The following is a 23228-nucleotide window of genomic DNA, read 5'->3' as shown; positions in this document are numbered from 1 at the left end:
ATGAGGCTGAATTGTGCTAGTGTGGGAGACTATACCTGCTCAGCAACCTGTATCTCAAGGTGTATTTTCCATTCTAGCATAACCAACAAATTGGGGCCAAGGAACATGTTTCTTTATAAGATATGCTCTCTCAAAGGAAAGAAAACTGTTATGCTGCTAACTGAAAAGTGAAGCTGACTAGGAAATGTATGGTTTTTATTTACTTATTTATATATATTTTTATAGATTTCAGAGAGGGAGAAGGAGATATAAACATCCTATCTAATAAAGAGGGAATATGCAAATTGATCATCACAAAGATGGCGGTGCCCAGTCCCCTCAGTCCTGCCAGAGTCCTCCAGTCCTTTCAACCATGAGGGGTGGGGGAGGTAGATGAGTGGGGGTGGTGGCGGCAGGTGTGAGTGTATCCGCAAGTACTGTGGCCGGACCTGCCCTCAGCCCCCCACCTGCCCAGGTTGCAAACTCCACTTGCAAACTCATTGGCAAGCCTCGATGTCAGCTGCCCAGCTGCCCAAGGCTCAGGTAACCAGGGCCAGCCAAGGCTTGCGCTGCCGGCAATGGCAGCAGCAGAGGTGTGAGTGGGGTGTCGCCTTCCCGATTGCTGGGTTGCCTCCCGCCCCTGAGAGCTCCCAGACTGTGAGAGGGGGCAGGCTGGGCTGAGGGATCCTCCCCCATACCCTCCAGGACATGAATTTTCATGCACTGGCCCTCTAGTCAATGATGAGAGAGAACCAGCTGCCTTTTGCACAACTGCCATTAGAGACCAAGCCAGCAATCCAGGCATTAAACCTTGACCTCCTGGTTCATAGATTGATGTTCAACCACTGAACCACACTGACTGGACTGGATGATTTGAGAAACAGAATTCTCTTTAAAATTTAAAATATGGAGCACCTGAATGACATAGAATCAAATGTGAGACAATTAGTAAGGATCTGAAAGGGATCCCTTCAATTTATTCATTTATTTCATTTATGATTACTATATTTTATAGTAATATTTAAGAACTGGAAGCATTAGAGGTACAAAGTGTCCCTAATAATATATAGGTTTCTTATCATTAGTATTGGCTCAAATTAACTGTATATAATTTTAGTAGAATGAGCTAATTAAATCTCTGGACATATTTTTAGGGTCAAGATTTCAGATTAGGCCTAAGAGAATGTTTTGAGGGCAGTACTTTTAAGCTGTAACTTACTATTACAAGAGAACATGCCTATATGTCTAATTCTCAACATAAGTGAATACACTTTAATGTTAATGTTTAAGTTGCAAATGGGAAATATTACCTTTTTGAAATGTGACGTCCAGTTTGCAAAGGTAAGGTGGGAGTTCCTTTAAAAGATTGAAAAGAGTTAGCTCTCAAAAAAATCAATATTTTAATGTATTACATTAAGACATAAATATTTGCTTCTTCAAAAAATAAAAGAACAAAATACACATATGTAAGGTACCCTGTAGCAGAAAATCTCCAAAAGCAATTTAATCATATAATTATGTGAGAATTCTCTATATTTTCTTGCTTAATTTTGCTGTAAACCTATAACTGCTCTAAAAACTAAAGTCCACTAAAAACAAAAAGTTCAGAAAATGTGTATTATGTCAAGATCTTAAAAAAATACAATATATATAATAAACAGCAGGGTCACAACTATATAAAAAAACATACTGGACATTCAATAAGATAGTATCCTATTAACATAAGTTTTCTTTAGGTGGTAAAACAGCATTTTTCCTTCTATTTATCAGGATTTACTACTAAAACCAGCTTTTTAAAGGGTTCTTTCCCATACTGTAAGGGTAAAACTAATTTATATATTTAATCCAAATAAAGCAAATTAAAAAGTATTTCAAGGAATTGAACTCTAGTAGTTTTACATTTGAGGACTTTTGAATTTTGTTAAATTACTTACAATAAGACTCTCTATATGTACATAGTGAGTACATCTTTACTGAAACTCAGAATAGTTTTTTAAAATTCCCTTTGACATTCATTATTTAACCACTGTCATTTATTTTTTATTATTTTATTATTTATCTGGCATTCACTGTTTTTAAAAATGTTACAGGCCCAAGATCTACTAGATATCAGTTTATCATGCATTTTTATACTTACACAGTATTTGAGATCTGAGATGTTTACATTGACCCCAGTTGATCTCTTTAGATTCTCATCATGTGATACAACAACTTGCTCATCTTTTGTGATATGACAGTCCAATTCCAGCATATCAGTTCCAATAGTAACTGCACTGAAGAAATACAAAGAATAATGACATTATGAAACTTAAATTTGGAATTATACATCAAACAGCAAAAAATTAAAAATCTGTAATATTAAAATTTCTCAACACTGTCACCTATTATGACTAACTGATGTGAAAATATTCTAAAGGAACTCAGAAGAAGAGAAGCATGTTGTCTTTCCATAACTAGCTATCCTAGCTTCTGTCAACCCAATTAGAATGGAAAGAACACTGGGCCAGAAGTTAGGAGATCTAGGTGTCAGTTCCTGCTTTGCTACAAACTTGTATAACATTGGACAAGTAAATGCCCCCTCTGGGCCTACATTGCCACATCTATAAAATGAAAGGAGTGAAAAACAAGGAAAGGATGCCAGCTTTTGACATTTTAATTCAACACAGGATTAGAAATTCTAGCCAGGGCAATTAAGCAAGGATCAAAAAAGAGGGCAGGGGTCCAAATTGGAAAGGGAATCATAAAACAATTCCACTGACAATAGCATAAAAAGAATAAAAAACTTAGAAATTAACTTAACTAAGGAGGAGAAAGGCTTATACAAAGAAAACTACAAAACACTGTTGAAAGAAATTAAAGAAGAAATACATAATGGAAAGACATCCCACATTCAAGAATTAGAATATATTTAACATTGTTAAATGCAAATACTACACTGATCTACGGAGTCAATGTAATTTCCATCAAAATCCCAATGATATTTTTGGCAAAAACAGAAAAATCTACCCTAAAATTGACATGCAACCTCAAGGAACCCCAAAGAGTCAAAACAATCTTGGAAAAGAAGAACAAAATTGAAGACTCACACCTCATGACTTCAAAATTTATTACACAGCTACAGTGTAGGGTAGTGTAAGCCCTGACATTTTTTTCTTATAATGCAAGTGACTGGCTTAAGCTTTGATTGCCAAGGAACCCACTTAAAGACGTTTGCAGAGCATTAAGTCTAAAAAACAATGTAGATGCCTTAATTAAAAAACTTTTATTTATTTATTTATTTATTTATTTATTTATTTATTTATTTAAAATCTATTTTATTGATTTTTTTACAGAGAGGAAGAGAGAGGGATAGAGAGTTAGAAACATTGATGAGAGAGAAACATCGATCGGCTGCCTCTTGCACACCCCCCATTGGGGATGTGCCCACAACCAAGGTACATGCCCTTGACCAGAATCGAACCTGGGACCTTTCAGTCTGCAGGCCGACGCTCTATTCAAACCAGTTTCGGCTAAAAAATACTTTTGAAGATGCTAGCCATCATCTGAACCTTCAGTGAGTCATAATCTCTGGTGGTGAAGGGTCTTGCCTCAATGTTGATGGCTGCTAAGTGATCAGAGTACAGGTGGCTGAAGACGAGTGGCTGTGACAATTTCTTAAAATAAGACAACAATGAGGTTTGCTACATCAGTTGACTCTTCCTTTCACAAATGATTCCTCTGAAGCATGTGATACTGTTTGATAGCATTTTATCCAGTCAATCCTCTCAAACCCTGCCACTGATTTATCAACTAAGTTTTTGTAATATTCTAAATCCTTTGTTATGTCAACTATTTAGTCAGCATCTTTTCCAGGAATAGATTCCACCTCACATTAGACTTTATGCATATCAGAACACTATTATAAGGAACATTCGAAAACATTAAGTTAAAAAGTTTAACCATAATCTCACACCCACACTACTTTACATTTTCTCCTCTTTACCATTTTTTATTTTTGTTAATGCTCATCCAAGGATATTTTTTCCATAGAATTTTAGAGAGTGGAAGTGAGGGGGGAGGGGGAAAAGGAGAAAGAGGTGGGAAGGGAGGGAGGAAGGGAGGAAGGGAGGAAAGGAGAGAGAGAGAGAGAGAGAGAGAGAGAGAGAGAGACAGACAGACAGACAGACAGACAGACATTGATTGGTTGCCTCCTGCATGTGCCCAGACCACTGGAGTGGGAACAAACCTGCAACCCAGGTATGTGTCCTTGACCAGGAATCGAACCTATGATCCTCGACTGCATAGGCCCATGGTCAGCAAACTCACTGGTCAACAAAGCCAAGTATCAACAGTACAACGATTGAAATTTCTTTTGAGAGCTAAATTTTTTAAACTTAAACTTCTTCTAACGCCAGTTCTTCAAAATAGACTCGCCCAGACCATGGCATTTTGTGGAAGAGCCACACTCAAGGGGCCAAAGAGCCGCATGTGGCTCACAAGCAGCAGTTTCCCGACCACTGGAATAGGTCAATGCTCTACCACTGAGCCACACTGGCCAGAGCTAATTTTTCTCCCTTTCTTTTTTCACTTTAGACTTTATTAGATTTCATCCCTGGAAACCACTTTCTTTGCTCACCTATTAAAAGCAACTCCTTATACATTAAAGTTTTATCATGAGATTGCAGCAATTCAGTAATGACTTCAAGCTCCACTTCTAATTCTAGTCACTATGCTATTTCCACACATCTGCAGTTACTTCCTCCACTGAAGTCTTGAAGCTCTCAAAGTCACCCACAAGGGTTAGGATCAACTTCTTCTAAACTCTTATTAATGTTGATATTCTGACCTCTTTCCATTAATCATAATGTTCTTATCTTCTAGAATGGTGAATCTTTTCCATAAGGTTTTCAATTTACTTTGACCAAATATATCAGGAAAATCACTAAAGCAGCTATAGCCTTACAAAATATACTTCTTAAATAATAAGACTTAAAGTTGAAATTACTCCTTGATCCATAAGCTGCAGAATGGATGTTGCGCTAGCAGGAATGAAAACATTAAACTCAGGTCCGGCCAGTGTGGCCCAGTGGTTGAGCTTTGACCTATGAACCAAAGGACAGTGCACATGCTGGGGTTTCGGGCTTGATCCCCAGTAGATGATGTGCAGGAGGCAGCCAATCAATGAAATTCTCTCTCTCCCTCCCTTCATCTCTGAAATCAATAAAGATACATCTAAAAAAAAGAAAACATGAAACTCAGTGTACATCTCCACCAGCTCTTGGGTGACAAGGTACATTATCAATGAGCAATAATATTTTGAAAGGAATTTTTTTTTCTCCTGAGCATTAAATTCTCAACTTTAAAAGAGAATATTTGTTTGCCAACTGTTTCTTTGTTAGAGCCACAAATATATAAAAGTAAAATCTAAAACAGTACAATATACAAAACAGCTTTTAGGTTGGTAGGTTATTTTTCTGTATTTTTTAATTTCCTTAAATATTGTTGTCATATAATATTTAGAGAGGAAGGGAGAAGTAGAAAGAGAAACATCAATCAGCTACTTCCTGCATGCCCCACTGCTGGGGATGGAGCTTGGCAAAATGGACATGTACCCTGACCAGGAATCAAACCAGTGACCTCTTGGTGCATGGCTTGATGATCAACCACTGAGCCACACTTGTTATTTCTTAATAACAAGATAATAAATAAAAATTTAGAGCAATAGCAAGTATACTTAGGACAATTTATAAGTTATCCTAATAAATTACCCCAACTTGATATACAAATAGCTAGAACATAGAATTTTTTTTATCACTATGGCCTTCAGAAATTTCCATAAATAACAATAGTATGTATCTTCATCAACTGAAACACCAGTTATTTTGTAGCTAAATTTCTGACAAGTTGATGACAAACATTGAAAAAGGTTAGGGAAGCCAGGCTTCAACTTTCTAGAAAAAGAAAACTCTAGCTATAAAAGAAGATGTGAAATTACTTGAAACTCCACAGAAGCTATGCATACAATTTACAATAGGAATTTTGTTAAGGAATTTATTTGAATTTCATTAACTCCTCACAATATTGAGGTTGTATTATCATTCCCATTTCATTGATGAGATAATTGGTATTATATTAACTAGATAGTCCAAAAAATATTATAAGAATCAGGTCGTTGATTAATTACTTTGACTGTCTGCCAACTTATACTTCCAGCTATTGCTAATACAATTTGTTTCTTTCTCTTACCATTCATGTTAATACCAAAGGGAACAAATTGTCCTGTGGGTATTTACAAAGACAGCCTAGTTTAATAACCTAGTTTTATTAGCTCTTAAGAACCAGATTTTTACATACTCAAGGGCTTAGTGACTGTGTGTGTGTGTGTGTGTGTGTGTGTGTGTGTATGTAATATAATTCCTTAGTCTTTGGTTCTATGTTTATTATGGATGGGGTTCTATCTTCTTCATCCTGTCTTCTGCTAATATTCTGCTTTGTTCTTGAATACCCTGTTCTGTATCTCATTCAGTAAGCAACTAGTAAGAGATAGTACCAGAGCCAGGTGTTAGGGAAAGTTTGATAAGGAATGCTTATTTATGTAGTTTCAAAGTACCTTCCTATAAAAACACTTATTAATTACAAAGAATAAAGGACTAACTTCCCAGTGGAAAATGCTCAGAAACCACCTTAACCAAATGACCAAGTCAACATCACTGGCTCCTTCAAGTTGACTGCTGTGTCCTGTTCATGTCCTTGCTTTTTGGCACAATAAGCAGTGAGTAGTTTAATTTAACAAAGCAAATTAATAACAGTGATCAATTTGGTCAGAATACAAATGATTTCTTTTCTAACATATATTCTTCTATACTTTACAAACACTCTATAATGAATATGCACTACTTTTAAAAAATATATATTTTATTTATTTTATTTTTTTACAGAGAGGAAGGGAGATGGAGAGCTAGAAACATCAGAGAGAGAAACATCAATCAGCTGCCTCCTGCACACCCCCTATCAGAGATGTGCCCACAACCAAGGTACATGCCCTTGAGCAGGATCGAATCTGGAACCTTCTAGTCTGCAGGCCAACGCTCTATCCACTGAGCCAAACCGGTTTTGGCTATACTACTTTTAAAATAGAGGGAAGGCTGAAACCAGTTTGGCTCAGTGGAAAGAGCGACGGCCTGCAGACTGAAGGGTCCCAGGTTGGATTCTGGTCAAGGTCATGTACCTTGGTTGCAGGCGGGGATGTGCAGGAGGCAACTGATCAATGGTTCTCTCTCATCGATGTTTCTAACTCTCTGTCCCTCTCTCTTTCTCTCTGTAAAAAATCAATAAAATATATTAAAAAATAAAACAGCTGAGACCGGTTTGGCTCAGTGGTTAGAGCGTCGGCCTGCGGACTGAAGGGTCCCGGGTTCGATTCCGGTCAAGGGCATGTACCTTGGTTGCGGGCATATCCTCAGTGGGGGGTGTGCAGGAGGCAGCCAGTCGATGTATCTCTCTCATCGACGTTTCTAACACTCTATCCCTTTCAATTCCTCTCTGTGTAAAAATCAATAAAATATATTAAAAAAAAAAAAAAGATGCTCAATAAAAAAAATAAAATAAAATAGAGGGAAGAATCAAAGTCTTAAGCTCATGCCATATGCCTGGGACTTTCTTTTCACCATTGCCTCCCAATGTTTCTTTTTTTTTTTTTTTTAATGTTTTTATTTTTCATATTATTACAAATGTTCCTTCCCCCCCCCCCCCACCATTGCTCTCCTCCACCAGGTTCCCACCCCACCCTCTGCCCTTTCCCCTCTCCCCATTGTCCTCATCCATAGGTGCACAGTTTATGTTCAGTCTCTTCCCACGCCCCCCTCTCCCCTTTTCCCCAAGAATCATCAGTTCACTCCCCTTCCATACCTCTGATTCTATTATATTCAACAGTTAATATTATTCATCAGATTTTTTTTAATTTCCTTGGTTTTTAGATTCACTTGTTGATAATTACGTATTTGTTGTTCATAATTTTTATCTTTGTTTACTTTCTCTTCTGAAAGAACCCCCTTCAGCAATTCATATAATTCTGGTTTGGTGGTGATGAACTCCTTTAGCTTTTTTTTATTAGTGAAGCTCTTTATCTGGCCTTCGATTCTGAATGATAGCTTTGCTGGGTAGCTTATTTTTGGCTGTAGGTTCTTGCTATTCATCACCTTGAATATTTCTTGCCATTCCCTTCTGGCCTGCATGGTTTCTGTTGAGAAGTCAGCTGACAATCGTATAGGTGCTCCTTTATAAGTTACTACCTTCTTTGCTCTTGCTTCTTTTAATATTCTCTCTTTATCTTTTGCTCTTGGAATTTTAATAATGATGTGTCTCGGTGTGGTCCTCTTTGGATTCCTTTTGTTTGGAGTTCTGTGCGCTTCCTGGACTTGTAAGTCAAATTCTTTCACCAGGTGGGGGAAGTTTTCTGTCACTATTTCTTTCAGTATGTTTTCGATATCTTGCTCTCTCTCATCTTCTGGAACCCCCATAATTCTGATGTTGGTTCGCTTGAAGTTGTCCCAGAGGTTTCTTACATTATCTTCAATTTTCTGGATTCTCTTGCCTTCTAGCTTCTGTGGAGGAGTGTCTTCTGGCTCTTTATGTTCCAAATCTTTGACTTGATTCTTGCGATCTTCCCTTCTGTTTTTAGGACTCTGTAGAATATTTTTTATTTCAGACAATGTATTCTTTATTTCTTGTTGATCCCTTATCATTTCTTGTTGACTTCTTATTAATTCTAGTTGATCTCTTTTCATATCCTCATAGGCCTTATCCATCTTTTCTAGGAAATTCTTGAAAAACCTTAGAAGCGTAGATTTGAACTCTATATCCAGATGCTTTTTGTCCTCCATTTCTTTCGTTTGTGATCTATTTTGTTGTCGCATTTCGCAGTTACAGATGGGACGGGGTTTCAGGGTGGAGCCTGCAGCTTTGGCTTCCGTCAGCCCCGCCCTATGCGGGTCCTTCAGTGCTCGCTGCCGGCGCCTCTGAGAGAAAGGTGCCCTCGATTTTCGCCTGCTGCCAAACAGTCTATGCTCTCCCACAATGAGCCCGGTATTGGGGTTCAGTTCAGTTGGAAGTGGAGTTGGAGGTGGCGTTCACAGCAGTCTGGAGCCCCAGTCTCCTTCCCGTCAGGGCAATCCCGCGGCACAGCCGACCGTTCCTTCTCTGGGGGCAGTGTGCGCGCCTCCGGGACCTCCTTTCTCCGCTACCCCGGGGTTCCGACTTACAGCCCAGCTCCCTATGGCTGAGCCTGAGTCCCCGGGGTCTGGCCCAGAACTGGGGTTCAGAGCAGTTGGGGGCCCAGCACAGTCGTAGTGTTTATCTCCTTTCCGCTAGGGAACGCCTGCCAGGCACTCGGCCTCCCTCCTCTCCGGCTCCGTCCTCTTCGCGTGCGCCGCGTGTCTCCGTACCTTAGGCTTTTACAGCTCCTCCGTGCTTCCTTCTGGTTTTCTCCTTGCTTCTTGTTGTAGGATTTCCAGTCAGTCGACTTTCCTGTAGTTCTGGGTAATGCCTCCCAATGTTTCTTAACATTAATTCCAGAAAGAATTCACTTTGCAACTCCTCCATGAAAGTACTTTCTTGTCACCCAGACTACAATGATTCTTATTACAGACAAGAGTTCATTCAACTGGCAGTTTCCAGACAGTTGTTCTCAGGACTCTTTTACTGATTACCTCAAAGAGCTTCAGAAAATTATGTCTAAAATTTTTAATTTATTTATTTGAAAATAAGAGTTAACCCATTTCATGGTAACATACACTTTATGTTAGAGACTGAGAGAGCAATGAGGAAAGATGCTTGCTCCCAAGAAATTATTGAAGAGCTATATTGATAACTTAAGATGTTATTGAAAGCATTTGATAAACCAAATTAAAGAACTTTTATAAACCGTGAGATGCATCTATTTCTCTTTGTCAGTCCTAATTATTTATTTAGCCCCACTACAATACAGTCTTAAGGTCCTTACAATTTCCTAGACACACCTGGTCTATATATCCTCACATCTTAATCTCAAACGTTCCACATTCTTCCTCTCTGCCGAATTATAGCTCTTCTAGTCCTGGTAGTTTTTCAGTTTTCTAGTTAATCTTAACCTGGCTTCCCACACCAACTATTTATACTTCCTCTAATATCTTATCTTCTCATCTTCACTTACATGTCATTATATATATATATATATACTTTATGAACTGTGTATCTAAATATGTGTGTGGGGTGTATCTCAGTGGAAACTGTACAAATGAACTTATAAACATATTTAGCTATAGCTAGCTAGAAATATAATCTCAGTAGAAAAATAATTTAAATTATTCTGTTTTATAGTTTATGACAGAAGGAAAGAGTATGCACTTTAAAAATGTAAGAGACTCTTGAGATTATAGTTAAAAGGCATCATATTATAGAACAGGAAAAATAAGCCATGACAAATTCAGGGGGATAAAATTTAGATGAAATAAAATGTGGAAAAGCATACCTTTGGACCTGGTAACAGGAAAAATAATCTCTAAAATGTCTTTGAATGATGACAAGCAGGACCAAAACATAAGCCAAGTTTTCCTGATTTCTTAGTTGTTTTTATATACATAAAAATGATTTTAAAATTACATAAGAAAAAATCAATATGGATAGATAATGTCTTTCACAGGGTTTAACTTCTCACATTCCCTGTTTTAGATTAGATTATGGGTTCAGGTCTGTACGAGAATCACTGGGTCTGGGTCGACACATAATCCTATTCATAAACAGCAGCCAGTGTAACAGTTGTTTCATTTTCTACTTTTCTCTTTCTCTCCAAGACTAATTAGCATTACACACAGTGTGCTCCTTGTTATAAATGTCTTCTTTCAATTTTGGAACTATAGTATCTTTTGATTACCCAAATTCTGATGTAGTTTCTTCAGTTATGCAGAAGCCAGACACACTATTTGTAACACTGGAGACTAACTGCACAAAAAAGCAATTTTAGTAATATAGAAACAACTATATTATTCACAAGTGGATGTGACATGTATACTATCTTCATTTTGTGAATCATCATCACTTTAAAGATAAACTGTAAATCTTTTATATACTTACTGCTGAAATGCTGCCATTGTATTCTCCAAATTTTCTCCAGCACCTGTAAAAACATTAAATGTAAACTTCATTTACTTGTATACTCTGCACATTTTATTTTTCTATAAATTCATTTTAATAAGATACATCTTTACAAATGTTCTAAAGCAGTGTTTTTCAACCTTTTTTGGGCAAAGGCACACTTGTTTCATGAAAAAAATCACGAGGCACACCACCATTAGAAAATGTTAAAAAATTTAACTCTGTGCCTATATTGACTATATATAAAGTAATTCTCTTGAATAGGAATCAAATAAACACAAAGAAAGTATTTTATAATTACTTTATTATGAAATATTAAGTAAACAAAATAGTGAAAAATTATAAAATTCTTGTCTTGTCTGCACCTACGGCACACGGAACAGCGGTTGAAAAACGCTGTTCTAAAGAGTATAATGGCATCTTTATTTTTTAGCTGCACCAGGTAGAATCGAAGATCAAAACACAGACACAACTCAGAAGTGTGAAAGCATGTAAACATGATTTGTAAACTGTCATATCTGCAAGGAAAGACAGAACAGGACTTGGTACCTATACACCTCCCCAAGCAGAGTTAAACATCTCTCTTCGGTATTTACACAGTCCCTTATGCACCTCTCTGCCATGCATTTATCATATTATAGCATAAGTTATTACCTATTTCTCTCCTTCCTTCCCCATGAGTTACTTAAGACAAGTGACTGCACTTTAATCACTTTGGCTGAAGGCAGGATACTATAGTAGTTGGGAATGGGCCTCCAGAGTTCTGATCTTTGTTCTACAGTCTATTTGATGTTTGTGTCACGTTGGGAAAGTTACCCAATCTCTGTTAGACTGTGCTTTCTTACCTATAAGAATGAGGATAATGGTTACTAGAGTTGTTGCATAATAGAAAACATAAAATAAATATGGAGATTATAGTTTTTTTTGTAAAGAAAGTGCTGTGTTTTTTTTTTGTGTGTGGTTTTTTGTTTTTTTTTAGAAAGTGCTGTTTTGAGGTTAAATGACTTTAAAACATCCAACTGGTGTCTGTTTTTAATAAAAAACTATGGAAATATGTTATATACAGATAACCAATATTTCAAGAACAAAGCACTCTAAAATATTACAAAAAACACACAAAAAACCTAGAATGCTAAAATGGTTATTGTTAAGTAAACTAGTGACTGTTTATTGTCTCAAAAACAAACAAACAAACAAACAAACACAACAACAAAAAACAAAACACCCTAAGGAAGTTAAAAGAATTCTGAAGCCAATTTGAAGGCATTTTCACCAGCCAAACCTGAAACGACGTTAGCATCAAATGAATGATAGTAACAAATTTTAAACTACTGGATAAAATAGGAAATTCTCAGTCTATTTTAATAAATGGAAAGTTTGATGAGGAATGCTTATTTATATAGTTTCAAAGTACCTCCCTACAAAAACGCTATTACAAAGAATAAAGGAGTAACTTCCCAGTGGAAAAGTCTCTCAGAAACCACTTTAACCAAATGACCAAAGTCAACATCATTGGCTTCTTCAAGCTGACTGCCCTGTCCTGTTCATGTCCTTGCTTTTTGGCACAATAAGCAGTGAGTAGTTTAATTTAACAAAGCAAATTAATAACAATGATCAATTTGGTCAGAATACAAATGATCTCTTTTCTAACATGCATTCTTCTATACTTTATAAGCACTTTACAATGAATATGCACTACTTTCAAAATAGAGGGAAGAATCAAAGTCTTAAGCTCATGCCATGTGCCTGAGACTTTCTCTTCCCCATTTTCTCCCAATGTTTTTTAACATTAATTTCAGAATGAAGTCACTTTGCAACTCCTCCGTGACAAAGTACTTTCTTGTCGCTTCAGACCACAATGATTCTTATTACAAAGAGTTCATTCAACTGGCAGTTTCCAGACACTTGTTCTCAGGACTCTTCTACTGATTACCTCAAAGAACTTCAAAAATTGACTCCTTAAAATTTATTTATTTGAAAATAAGAGTTAACCCATTTCATGCTAACATATATTTTATGAAAAATAACTACCTTCCAAAAAATTTAATGAGAAGAATGTTTTACATTTTTGCTAATCTCTTTAATGTCTGGCTTAATAGAAGGCAGCTGGATTATTCTATCTGCTTAACATGTACCTGAATTCAACAAGGGAGTTTTATAAGTTCGTTGCAATGTGGAATCTGAACCACATAAATGTCCTTTTCACACTCTATTACATAGAAACCCACTGGTCCACTGTGAACTTTGAATGGATCTTTCACCCATTCATGGCTTTTTGATATCATCCAGTAATCTTTTGGAAAATACTGATTCACTGAATTATGCCAATCTTCTAAATACTGACACATATCATTATATAATATATATTTTAAAATCTCATTTGTTAACATCTGATCTTATTAGGAGAATCTTTGAGAATTGGAAAGCTATCAAGCTCACACTGGCATATGCAAGTTTTCAAAATTCTAATTTTTGCTTAAAAGTTCAAATTTAATCATTGGCACTACCGTTATAGAAGGCAGCTAGATTATTTATTATTATTATTATTATTATTATTATTTATTTTTTTTTTTTGCTAATGAGAGATATACTTTATTCATTTTCAAGAACATATCTGCTGAATATTCAAGTATCCATAACCAGCTGTCAGTTTTGTTTTGTTTTAAGTAAAAATGGTGTTCTGTGGGGGAAAAAGGTAAATTCAGCTCACAAGCCAAATGACCATACAAGTGCTTTTTTTCAAGATAACCATCATCGTACTTTGGTATGCAGTAAAAGTGAATACCTCTAATTATGTCACACAGGCTATGTATAGTTGAAGGTTGAAATTTAATAACATTAATAATGTTTAATAATACACCAAATATATTCTTAAGTGAAACTGCCTTTTTTTTTCTTATTTATTGATTTTAGAGAAAGAAGGGAGAGCGAGATCAATTAGCTGTTTCACTTATTTATGCATTCATTGGTCGATAATTGTATGTGCTCTGACTGAGGATCAAACCAGAGACCTTCTGGTGCATGGGACAAATTACTTATTAGATTCATATGGGGAAAGCCTAGGCAGGCGTCGGCAACCTGCGGCTCCGGAGCCGCATGCGGCTCTTTTTGTTAAGTGAAAAAATCCTTTTTCTGCACGATCCGGTATATAGCATTAAGGTAAGAAACAATATATGCAGTGTTATATTTGTTTTAAATGTCGCAATGGTTTTGCGGCTCCCAGGTTTTTTTTTTCCTTTGAAAACAGGTCCAAGTGGCTCTTTATGTCTTAAAGGCTGCCGACCCCTGACTAAATTAAGAGTATGTCATTCCTCTCCAAAGAATTATTTGGTGTTGGCACTTCTCTCATGAAATTCCTTTTTTTTTTTTTTTTTTTTTTAGGAATAGAGATACTTTCATTCCACCTTATTTTTTAAATTTTATTTTATGATTTTAGAGAGAGAAAGAGAGAGGGGAGAGAAACAGCCATCGGTTGCCTTCCACGAGCACCACAACCCACCCGGCATTGAAACAGCGACCTGGGTATGTGCCCTGACCAGGAATGGAAATGGCGATCTTTCAGTGCATAGGATGATGCTCAACAAACTGACCCACATCGGCCAGGGCCCAAAAGCAACCTTTATCCTCAGACTTATCACCTGTTAAATCGATCTGTGGCAACATGCCCAGACTGTGACAGCACTCTTGCTTAATTGCAAGGGTGAAAAATTAGAAGGAAAGGTTAAGATTTGACCAGTTGATTCAGCTGGTGTGGCTCTGGTTGAATGTCATTGACCCATGCACCAAGAGGTCACTGGTTCCATTCCTGGTCGGGGTACATACCCAAGTTTCAGGCTTGATCCCCAGTAGGGGGCATGCAGGAGACAGCCGGTTGATGTTTATTTTTTAAAAAAAATATATTCTATTGATTTTTTTTACAGAGAGGGATAGAGAGTTAGAAACATCGAACAGCTGCCTCCTGCACATTCCCTACTGGGTATGTGCCTGCAACCAAGGTATATGCCCTTGACTGGAACAGAACCTGGGACCCTTGAGTTCACAGGCCGACTATCTGAACCAAACTGGTTAGGGCTGATGTTTCTTATTGATGTTTCTATCTCACTCGCCCATCTCCTTTCTCTCTCTTTCTCTCTCAAAAATTTTTTAAAATAAAAAAAACATTAAAAAAATTTGATCAGTTGATTTTTGTTTAATATTTTAATTGAATTTTTACAGAGAGGAAGAGAGAGGGATAGAGAGTTAGAAACATTGATGAAAGAGAAACATCGATCAGCTGCTCCCTGCACACCTCCCACTGGGAATGTGCCCACAACCAATGTACATGCCCTTGACCAGAATTGAACCTGGGACCCTACAGTACACAGGCCGACACTCTGTCCGCCGAGCCAAACCAGTCAGGGCTGATCAGCTGATTTTTAAAAATTATTTGACCATTAATTCCTAGTAAGTAGACTTTCTTTTTAAAGGCTGTTGCTTAATTCAATTGGCTCATGGAGACAGATTAGAGAGTATTAAAGTATATTATTTCCCTGCTATCCTATCTCTATCTGAAATATATATACCATATAATTCCAAATACAGGACAATATGTACTTAAAAGATATACTTCAAAATGTCCAGATAGTAAACTTTAGGAGTTATTTTTTCTCTTCTCAATTCCATATTTCCAAGTTTCCTATAATGAACATGAGTAACTTTTACAATTGGAAAAATAATAACAAAACCTATAATTTCATAAAGGAATTAAGAAAATGGCCCTTGCCGGGACAGGTTTGGCTCAGTGGATAGAGCGTCGGCCTGAGGACTGAAAGGTCCCGGGTTCGATTCCGGGCAAGGGCATGTACCTTGGTTGCGGGCACATCCCCAGTAGGGGGTGTGCAAGAGGCAGCTGGTCGATGATTCTCTCTCATCGATGTTTCTAACTCTCTATCCCTCTCTCTTCCTTTCTGTGAAAAATCAATAAAATATATTTAAAAAAGAAAAAGGCCCTTGATTATACTGCTTGCTCTCCATTTAATCCAAAGGTTATATCTTTGGTTCTGTTGATATTTCATCAATACACTGTAGTTATAAAGTGTGATCTTGGTCAAATAAATTTAAGAAACACATGGAAACTATCTAACATGTAGTAGATAATTAGCAGACAATAAGCTATTATTTTAATTATATATTAGTATCAGTATTAGAGGTTAGAGACAAAATTAATAAAATCTAAAACTTGGCCTAGTAATGGAAGCTAATGTATTAATATATCCTATTACAATATAATGCAATACAATGTATGCTTTAAAGAGGTAAGAGCAAAGCAAACCTATAGCATTTAATTTCCAAGACAGCCACTTTCAAGGTCAATGTTAAAAAAGGTGAAAGTGTTCATTAAAACTTTGAAAACATAAGTATAGGGTGATCTCAATCTTCTAATCAACTCAAAGTTCTACTGCAAATGCAAATGTGGATTTCCTATATCCATGCTTATATTTTCAACTCTACAAACTTTCAAAGTGCTTTCTATGTACCTAGTCCTCTAACAACTCAAAGAGAAGCAAGCCTGTAAACTCAGGCTTACACCCAAGGCTAATTAGTGGTAGGTCTAGCATCTGACTCAGGAAAATGCTTTTAAGGCAGACATAATATACATTAAGAGTTACACATTAAGAGTTTCACGTTATAGCAATTCAGGTGTATATACTTTAAACAAATATAGCTATCAATATTTCAGTCTCGAAATGGTTATACACCTGGTTTATATGAAATATCAGGTATTTGTCTTTAGGCAGTTATAGTATTAGCCCAAATGTTAGTCATATGCACAGAGAGACTACTGATTGCTGTTATCAGTGTCCAAGAAAAAAAAAAAAAGCAAACAAGGAGACTCCTTCCCAGTCTATTATTTCCCAGAAATGTAGTATCTTTTTTTTAAAAGTATATTTTATTGATTTTTTACAGAGAGGAATAGAGAGCCAGAAACATCGATGAGAAAGAAACATTTATCAGCTGCCTCCTGCACGCCCCCCCCCCCCCCAGGAATGCGCCCCCAACCAAGGTACATGCTCTTGCCCGGAATCGAACCCGGGACCCTTCAGTCCACAGGCCAATGCTCTATCTAGTGAGCCAAACCAGTTTTGGCCAGAAACGTAGTATCTTGAGTATCTTGAGTTACAGTGTTTGTGTGTGTGTGTGTGTGTGTGTGTGTGTGTGTGTGTGTGATGCTCTATCTAGTGAGCCAAACCAGTTTTGGCCAGAAACGTAGTATCTTGAGTATCTTGAGTTACAGTGTTTGCGTGTGTGTGTGTGTGTGTGTGTGTGTGTGTGTGTGTGTGTTTAAAATAAATATTGCCTCTATCACTCTGGACTCAACTATATTATTTGGTGTAGATGCTTCACACAAAAGCATATGAAGACATTAACACAGTGAAACTTACTACAGTGCATTAGCCCAGCATACAAGCAGAGTTAAACAGATTTTGAGCCTGCAGATATTTTAACAAGAGTATTTCTTCTAAAATAAAAATTTAGATCACCCCTAATGATAGAGAGCTTTTTAGAGGATCTAGTTTTGTTTTGGTCTGGGTTTTAAGCAAGCACACTTTTTGAAAATCAGTAAACACAACTGCAGTGTGTACTGCCACCCCCAGAATAGGACCATCACCACTGAAAATTGCTTCTAGAGTAACAACTTCAACACTAAAAGTTGGTTTGGAGCTTTAATGGTTGAAGGCGTATTAGCAGTTACATGTACATTTTATAGTTGAACTATGCATTTATTAAAATGCAGATAAATCAAATGAGAAACAACATGGCGTTTGGCAGGTGACACCTTAAAACCTTTGATACTTCTCATGAGTGGGAGACTAGCATAACCATGGAAGTTAGTCTTTAATACTATGTGGAAGTGATAAAATTATACAGATGAATGCTAATGTATTTCTGTGACATTTAAACCCTTATTCCTGCCCTAACTGGGTTGGCTCAGTGGCTACAGCCTCAATCTGTGGACTCAAGGGTCCCAGGTTCCATTCCAGTCAAGGGCATGTACCTTGGTTGCGGGCACATCCCCAGTAGGGAGTGTTCAGAAGGCAGCTGGTCGATGTTTCTAAGTCTCTCTGTCCCTCTCTCCCTTCCTCTCTGTAAAAAATCAATAAAATGTTAAAAAACAAAACAAAACAACAACAACAAAAAAAACCACACCTTATTCCTGGCCAGTTTTTGTTAGAAAAGGAGTGATGGTACTAAATCAAGTTTTAGACTATAAATCTAGAAATGTACCATTTTAAGTATTAGGCTACAAATTCCAAGAAATTTTAACCTAGTATTACATTCATTTCTAAAGAAGAGTGAACGTTGATGGAAATAACCCAATTTGACATTTTATACATCTTATTTCAAATGAAACAGACACTTAATACTCAACAATGAAGAGGCAAAGACTGGACCTGCTGAGACTGCTGTCTGGGAGATCAGAGGGCGGACTATCTAGCCTCCTTCTAGCAAGACATCTTTCCAAAACAAACTTTTGCTTTCTTTAAACAATACCATCCCGTCATAACGAAATCACCTTTCCATCTTTTGGAAATCCACGTGTGGTGGCTGGGGTGTGGGTGCGGCTTTAAAACCCCACAGGTCTGCAGACCGGGGCACCTGGGCGCTCGGTGACGGGCCCGGCCCGGGCTCCAGGGGCGCGGGAAGGGGCCCGGCTCCCCTCTCACCCATCACCCCGCTCTGCGCGGGGCGGGGTGGGGCTGGCCCGGGTCTGCGGCCCCACGCTCCGGTCCCCGCGGTTCCTCCGCCTGAACACTGCGGCCCAGGATCTCCCCACAGGCTCCCCCGACCCCCGGGAGCGGCCGTTCCCGGCCCCCCGGCCCTCAGAACCCCCGTCCCCCAGAACCCCCGGCCCCCCGGGAGCGGCCCGTTCCTAACCCCTCGCCCCCCAGTGCCCCGCGGCGGGACCCTCCGCGTCCGCTGAGAAACTCCGTCCGCCGTTCTCACCCGGCCCCGCCTCCTCCTGGGAACCCCGACACCGTTGCGCCCGAGAAATCCTCCCCTCGGCTTCGTCCCCAGACCCCCTTCCTGCCCCCGGGAGACCCCCCTCCTCATCGCCTTCGCCTCCGGGGCGCCCCCTCTTCACCGCCCCCCATTCTTCCTCACACTGGGCGCATTCCCACCCGCCAGCCTTGGCGGAGCCCCGAAGGACCTGAGGGGAGTGGGGGGGGGGGGAGGACACACGACAGAAAGGCGCCCGTTTCCGCCCCCGGGCTCCGTGGACCCCTCACCTCCGCGGTGAGAGATGTGTTTGCTGAGGAACCGCTGCTTCTTCCTCTGGTGCAGCAAGGTCGGGTACTTGAGCAACAAGAAGGAGGTCACCAGGTACCCTCCCAGGGTGGAGAGGAGGTAGTACGCCGCGGTGGACATGTCGGCCAAGTGCGGGAGGCTGCGCCGCCAGGCCCTGTGAGCGCCGCTGCGGCGGGCGGTCGCGCGGACGCGGCGGCGGCTCCGGGCCAGCCCGCCCCCCGCCGGTGCCCGCGGCGCAGCGCACTTGTTCGCGCGCGCCCACCGCGCAGGCGCAGCCGCCGGCCCGGCAACAAAGGGCTGCGGCGCGCAGGCGCACTCCGCCCGCCCGGTGCGGGGTGGGCGCCGGCCGGGACCGGCTTGGGGGTCAGCGGCAGCTCCCCACCGCGGCGGGAGCTGGGGACCTGGCCGTGCCCTCCGCATTACTCGGGCAGAGAGGGCCTGGCATCGTTGGACGATCCACGTAAAAAGGGAATGATTGCACCGTGCGGCTTAGCCTCTGCTCTGGGAAAGGCAAGGAACTGTAACCGATGGAGGAGTGAACGCTTGTTAAAACAATTAACAAACCCAACCATTTGTCTAAGCCGAGAGAGAACGTCCCCTAGAGCAGTGTTTCCCAACCGTCTCTCATGATGAGAATCACCTGGTGGAGTTGTTAAAACACAGATTCCTGAATCCCAACTAAGAAGTGCTAAACTAGAATTTTTGAGAACATATAGGTAAAATTGCATACCTAACTTAGTGCTCTGTATATAACATCTGTGTTAGAGCACTAGTTAAGTATACAATTTTACCTATATGTTCCCAAAAATCCTAGTTTAGCACTTCTTAGTTGGGATTCAGGAATCTGTGTTTTAACAACTCCACCAGGTGATTCTCATCATGAGAGAAGGTTGGGAAACACTGCCCTAGAGCAACATGTGCCCATGCCAGGTACCAATGTATTAGTCAAATATTTGAGGGACTGGCTCTTCTTTAATTTAGTATGGAAATACAATCCCCATGCTATCTACACGTTAGGCAGTCAAATATTTGTTGACTTAGGGAGTCTATTTAAAATAAGGAAACGCCGACAAGGCCATAGTTTGTCACTCAGAAGTCTTAGGAAGACAGGAAACTGAATTCCAAAAGTCCCAACTAGCTCCCCTTTCACCCCACAAATTCCAATCTCCAGTCCTCGTTTAAATGCAAAAGAATTAACCCCCGGGCCGAAAATGTGGCCAGAGCTAGTCTTCCACTGAGGTAGAATGCAGACTGGTTATTTAAATTCTTGTGGTTCTTGTCTCTGGCCTTAAGCAAATTATTCTCTTCTGTTGCTTTATCTGTAAAATGAGATTTATTTTTTTTTACTAAATAAAAACCTCCAGCTCTCACCTTCTATTATTGATCTTGATTCCCTGAAATTCTAGCTTTCTTTAAGATGAGTAAATATTTAGAAGATTTTTTTTAAATCAGGTGCCTTCATTAGACTTTAAAAAGTAGCAGAAAAAGATTTTGTTCAGTTTATCATCAGCAATAATCTATTTTTTTAATTTAAATTTTTATGTATTTTAATGATTTTTAAATTTATTTTAGAGCAAGAAACATTGGTATGAGAGCAACACATGGATCAGCTGCCTCCTGAAATACCCCTACTGGGGTAGATCCTGGAACCCTAGCATGCCCCATGGGAATCAGTGACCTCCTGGTTCATAGGTGGATGCTCAACCACTGAGCAACACCGGCTTTGAAAACAATCAAGGCCCTGCAGGCTCAGGAAGAACCTACAGAGGATTTATAGGGAAATACCATTTTTGATAACTATAGCGTAATCTGAATTAGGTGTGGTAGACAGGGAGTGTTAAAGACAAAAACCACAGGCCCAAAATGGCATCATTCATGCTAAAGGCCCAAGATAAACCTAGATTTTTTTTCCCCCAAGAAAAACGATTTTAAGTATAATAATGTTACATGCAATAAATGATGGACCCTCCCTTCCCCCCGACAGATGGACAGCGTATGATGTAAACTGCACCCACGGCCTGGATATTCCTGAGCACCTAACCGGGCACCTTGTATGGACTGTACATTGAACCACCAATCAGCACCTGCCAAACACCCTAAGCTCTTGATTCCTAAGTACCTAAGTGCCCAATCATGTGCCTTATAGGAAACCACCGATCAGCGTGCCCCTAGTACTCTGAGCCCCATCCCTTCCCTTTCCTCCCCTCAAAAGGCGTGTTCACCCCTACACGTGTTACTACTCCCAGCCCGGCAGGGGTCCTTCTCCTCTAATAAAACCTGTAGTCCCGGTTTTTGGCCCTCGGTCTCATCTTTCAATAAACATTTAATATTTCGAGAAAAACTATTTTAAATATAATGTTACATGCAATAAACATCAATATTTCAAGAATGTTTATTGCATGTAACAAACCTAGATTTAATGCCTAATTTAACTAGAGTTTCAGCCTCTCCCAGAAACATAATCTTAACCACCAGTATGTAATTTTCTGGTCATCTGTGATCTGTCACATGGGCCCCCAGAGAAAGACTAGGTAATCTGTATGATAAACCTTTCTCTTTTCCTAAAGGAAAGGGTACCCCAGCCCTGCTCTGTGATACACTCTGGCTCTTTCAACATCAGTTCCCCCAAGGAGGCAGGAGGGTGGTACATCTGGGAAGTTGGCTCCAGCGTGAGCTCCGCGGAGATAGTCGTCTCAGTCTTCCGAAGTTTTGGCGGGATGCGGGAGGGGTGGGGGGCCGGGGAAGACGACGACGACGACGAGGACGAGGACGAGGACGACGACGACACTTCACTACGGGGAGTGTCCCTCTGGTCTGCGGTCCAGCGCCTCCGCGCGAGGTGCCCGTTCCGCGACCGACCTGGTTCCCGCGCTCCCCCTAGCGGTCGCCGCGCATCCTTGCTCTGGCCCAGGCTCTTCCCTGACGCTGCTCACGTGACTGCACTCCAGGCCAGTGACAGCTGTAGTTCAGAGTCACCAAGGGGGTGAGAAGAAAGGAGATGGCGGCTGAACACGATCAAAGAGGGCCCCAGTATTTAGGATTGAGCCTTCTCCTTCCACCCAATTATGCCTTCAGGTGCTTCTCCCACTCTTGTACCCCTCCCAAAATGCAGAGGGAGAAAGCAAATTTTGTCAGTTGCATAGTTTGCTTTCATTTCAGCTTTACTTGGGAACCATCCAAAAGCTTCTGACTACATGAAGGTCAAGTGTACCATTGTGCAGCTATGTTTCTTTTCCAGAAGAAGTAAAAATACTTGCTGGTGGTGGTGAGGGTTAGAGGGGGAGCTAAGGGTCCTGAGAGAGGAGGCGCATGGACTTGCGGAGCCCAAAACTGGGAGCTGGAGACCTGGGCACTAGGTGACAGCTGTTAGCCCTTTTCTCATCTTGTTTTTACTCACCTGTAAAAGGAGATTAAAATGCCTGTCCTGCCCACTGTTGGGGCAGAAGGGAGTAATATAATTAGCCAAAACATTGTTTTGAAAAATAAGCAGCACTGTCTTTATATAAGTAAGCACAGTGTCATTATTTATGATGTACCCCAGATCATTGACAGAAACCGTATTCAAGCTATCTGGGCATGAAAGCACACTTTGGAAGTTATCAAGTAACTGCCAATAAACCTAATATATAGAAAAATACTTAAAAGCACCAGAGAGTTTGGTGGATAGAAAACCATGAGCTTCAGAGCAAGTTAGAGTTGGACAGTCGAAGAATACAAGAGCCCTCCCATGCATTAGAGGGCTTGGTAGCAGCTTTCAGTGATGGATCCCAAAACTCTCATGTTCCAAAAAAACCTTACATAAAACAGCATCATTTATACTTTTTATAAACTTTCAAAAACAAACAAAATAA

The 23228-nt window shown here is 39.8% G+C and overlaps 1 protein-coding gene across 2 annotated transcripts in view; it reads right to left on the bottom strand.

Annotated features, from left to right (window-relative positions):
• GDPD1 (glycerophosphodiester phosphodiesterase domain containing 1) overlaps positions 1–19636 on the bottom strand; it is a 44616-nt gene extending 24980 nt beyond the window's left edge. For both annotated transcript variants that reach the window (XM_084861750.1, XM_084861751.1), the window contains exons 1-4: positions 19359–19636; positions 11068–11110; positions 2117–2252; positions 1290–1335 (exon numbers count right to left, since the gene is read on the bottom strand). In XM_084861750.1, coding sequence (XP_084717876.1) covers positions 1290–1335; positions 2117–2252; positions 11068–11110; positions 19359–19497 — 364 coding nt within the window. In that variant the 5' untranslated portion in view covers positions 19498–19636. The remainder of the gene's footprint in view (positions 1–1289; positions 1336–2116; positions 2253–11067; positions 11111–19358) is intronic.
• Positions 19637–23228: the final 3592 nt, after the last annotated feature.

This window comes from Pipistrellus hanaki (assembly GCF_964339955.1).
Source record: "Pipistrellus hanaki genome assembly, chromosome: 16".
Classification (NCBI taxonomy): domain Eukaryota; kingdom Metazoa; phylum Chordata; class Mammalia; order Chiroptera; family Vespertilionidae; genus Pipistrellus; species Pipistrellus hanaki.
Note: the sequence above shows the minus strand (reverse complement) of the source record. Positions and strands in the feature narration are given on the sequence as shown.